The sequence below is a fragment of the Camelina sativa genome, chromosome 3 (genome assembly GCF_000633955.1).
Source record: "Camelina sativa cultivar DH55 chromosome 3, Cs, whole genome shotgun sequence".
Lineage (NCBI taxonomy): Eukaryota > Viridiplantae > Streptophyta > Magnoliopsida > Brassicales > Brassicaceae > Camelina > Camelina sativa.
In genome coordinates, this window is record NC_025687.1 from 9,413,019 (window position 1) to 9,415,591 (window position 2,573).

The 2,573-nt window shown below is 44.5% G+C and overlaps 1 protein-coding gene across 2 annotated transcripts in view; it reads left to right on the forward strand.

The window, feature by feature from the left end:
- The window catches only part of LOC104740771 (epidermal growth factor receptor substrate 15-like 1), a 9,329-nt gene that overhangs the window by 2,662 nt on the left and 4,094 nt on the right, over positions 1-2,573 (forward strand). The window contains exons 3-5 of one of the 2 annotated variants that reach the window (XM_010500211.1): positions 554-958; positions 2,045-2,263; positions 2,344-2,555. In XM_010500211.1, coding sequence (XP_010498513.1) covers positions 554-958; positions 2,045-2,263; positions 2,344-2,555 — 836 coding nt within the window. Of the gene's footprint in view, positions 1-553; positions 959-1,228; positions 1,783-2,044; positions 2,264-2,343; positions 2,556-2,573 lie in introns of both variants that reach the window. The other variant, XM_010500210.1, reaches the window with a different exon arrangement.

A 2,573-nucleotide genomic window follows, 5' to 3' on the forward strand; every position in this document is an offset into this window, starting at 1 on the left:
GCTCAGAGCAAGAGAGAGCTGACACCTGAGATTGTTAACGCCGCACTGAATACTCCTGCTGCAGCCAAAATACCACCGCCCAAAATTAATCTTTCAGCTATTCCTGCACCCCGACCTAATCCTGCCGCTACCACAGTCGGTTCCGTACCCTCAACGGTTTCTCAAAATTTGGGGTTTGGAGGACCAGGGGCACCAAATGCGAATGTCAATCAGAATTATTTTCCATCTCAACAAAACCAGCAAATGAGAGCAAATCAAGGAATATCTGGGCTGACTTCACTTAGACCAGCGACTGGTCCAGAATATAGACCAAGTGCCTTACCAGGTCAATTTCAGTCAGTTCCTGTTGGTAGTGTTACACGTCCTCCTCAGGCTGGTCCCACTAGTGTATCTGGTCCTGATAGTTCAACGTTCAATCTTAATAATTTGTATGCTGCAAACACCGGCGGATACTCGTCAGGCTTTGGAGGGGGAAGCTTAGCAGCACCTTCTCCTGGCGTAAAGCCTGAGTCACAAATTGATCCAAAGGCCCTTGTTGTATCTGGAAATGGAGGTGACATGTTTTCCTCTTTCCAGCAACCCACTCTGAGTAATTCTTCAATCAGTTCAGCCATTGTTCCTACTTCTGCTGGAACCCAACCTCCACCAAAACCTAATGCTCTCGACTCCCTACAGAGTACTTTCTCAATGCTACCTACAGGGAATCAGCCACGGCCAGCAGCAAGTGCACAGCCTGCAGTGTCCTCACAAGGTCCATCCTCCGGTTTGCCAGCTGGAAGTGCAGTTGGATCTGCCCATTCAACTCCTGCTGGAAATAATCAGCCTCCATGGCCAAAAATGAAACCATCTGATGTCCAGAAATATACAAAGGTATTTATGGAAGTTGATAGCGACAAGGATGGGAAAATCACTGGTGAGCAGGCAAGGAATCTGTTTTTAAGCTGGAGGCTACCCAGGGGTAAGATTATTCTATCTTTCAGTCCACTTTACATGAAGAGTGTAAATATTCAATTTGTAGGTGAAATGAACTGTTGCCTCTGTTGAAATTAGATGCAATTCTGGATTGAAGAATCTTTTAAAACTTGTGTTCTTGTCCCTTTCTTCATGGGACAGGCCATTTCGCTGTTATGTTTATTTATTTACTACCCTCCTGACGCTTATGTTCCTATAATAGTATCTGCAAGTGTTTATGGTAACATATTTATTTTGCTTGGTTCCAGAGGNATAGTTCAACGTTCAATCTTAATAATTTGTATGCTGCAAACACCGGCGGATACTCGTCAGGCTTTGGAGGGGGAAGCTTAGCAGCACCTTCTCCTGGCGTAAAGCCTGAGTCACAAATTGATCCAAAGGCCCTTGTTGTATCTGGAAATGGAGGTGACATGTTTTCCTCTTTCCAGCAACCCACTCTGAGTAATTCTTCAATCAGTTCAGCCATTGTTCCTACTTCTGCTGGAACCCAACCTCCACCAAAACCTAATGCTCTCGACTCCCTACAGAGTACTTTCTCAATGCTACCTACAGGGAATCAGCCACGGCCAGCAGCAAGTGCACAGCCTGCAGTGTCCTCACAAGGTCCATCCTCCGGTTTGCCAGCTGGAAGTGCAGTTGGATCTGCCCATTCAACTCCTGCTGGAAATAATCAGCCTCCATGGCCAAAAATGAAACCATCTGATGTCCAGAAATATACAAAGGTATTTATGGAAGTTGATAGCGACAAGGATGGGAAAATCACTGGTGAGCAGGCAAGGAATCTGTTTTTAAGCTGGAGGCTACCCAGGGGTAAGATTATTCTATCTTTCAGTCCACTTTACATGAAGAGTGTAAATATTCAATTTGTAGGTGAAATGAACTGTTGCCTCTGTTGAAATTAGATGCAATTCTGGATTGAAGAATCTTTTAAAACTTGTGTTCTTGTCCCTTTCTTCATGGGACAGGCCATTTCGCTGTTATGTTTATTTATTTACTACCCTCCTGACGCTTATGTTCCTATAATAGTATCTGCAAGTGTTTATGGTAACATATTTATTTTGCTTGGTTCCAGAGGTATTGAAGCATGTGTGGGAATTATCTGATCAGGATAATGATACTATGCTTTCTCTGAGGGAGTTCTGCATTTCATTGTATTTGATGGAGCGGTATAGAGAAGGCCGTCCTCTTCCAACAGATCTTCCTAGCAGCATCAGGTTTGATGAGACACTGTTATCTATCTCAGGCGCACCTAGTCATGGATATACAAATGCTGGATGGGGATCTGGTCAAGGTATTGCTCACACTTCATGCCTTTAGTGATCTTTTCCTTTTACTGATACGTTACTCTAATTCAAATTTCTCTATTGGAAGGTTTTGTACAGCAGCCAGTGATGGGTGCACGGCCAATCACCCCAACGACTGGTATGAGACCACCAGTTCCTGCACCAGGCCCTCACCCTGGCAGCGGTATATCTTTTAACCAGCAAAGGAATCAAGCGCCAGGATTGGATGATCCCAGTCACCTAGGTAATGGATATCCCGCAAGCTCAAATCTTCCAGAAGCAGCAGCTGATGGGGAAAAGGTGATCATTTAAATTTTC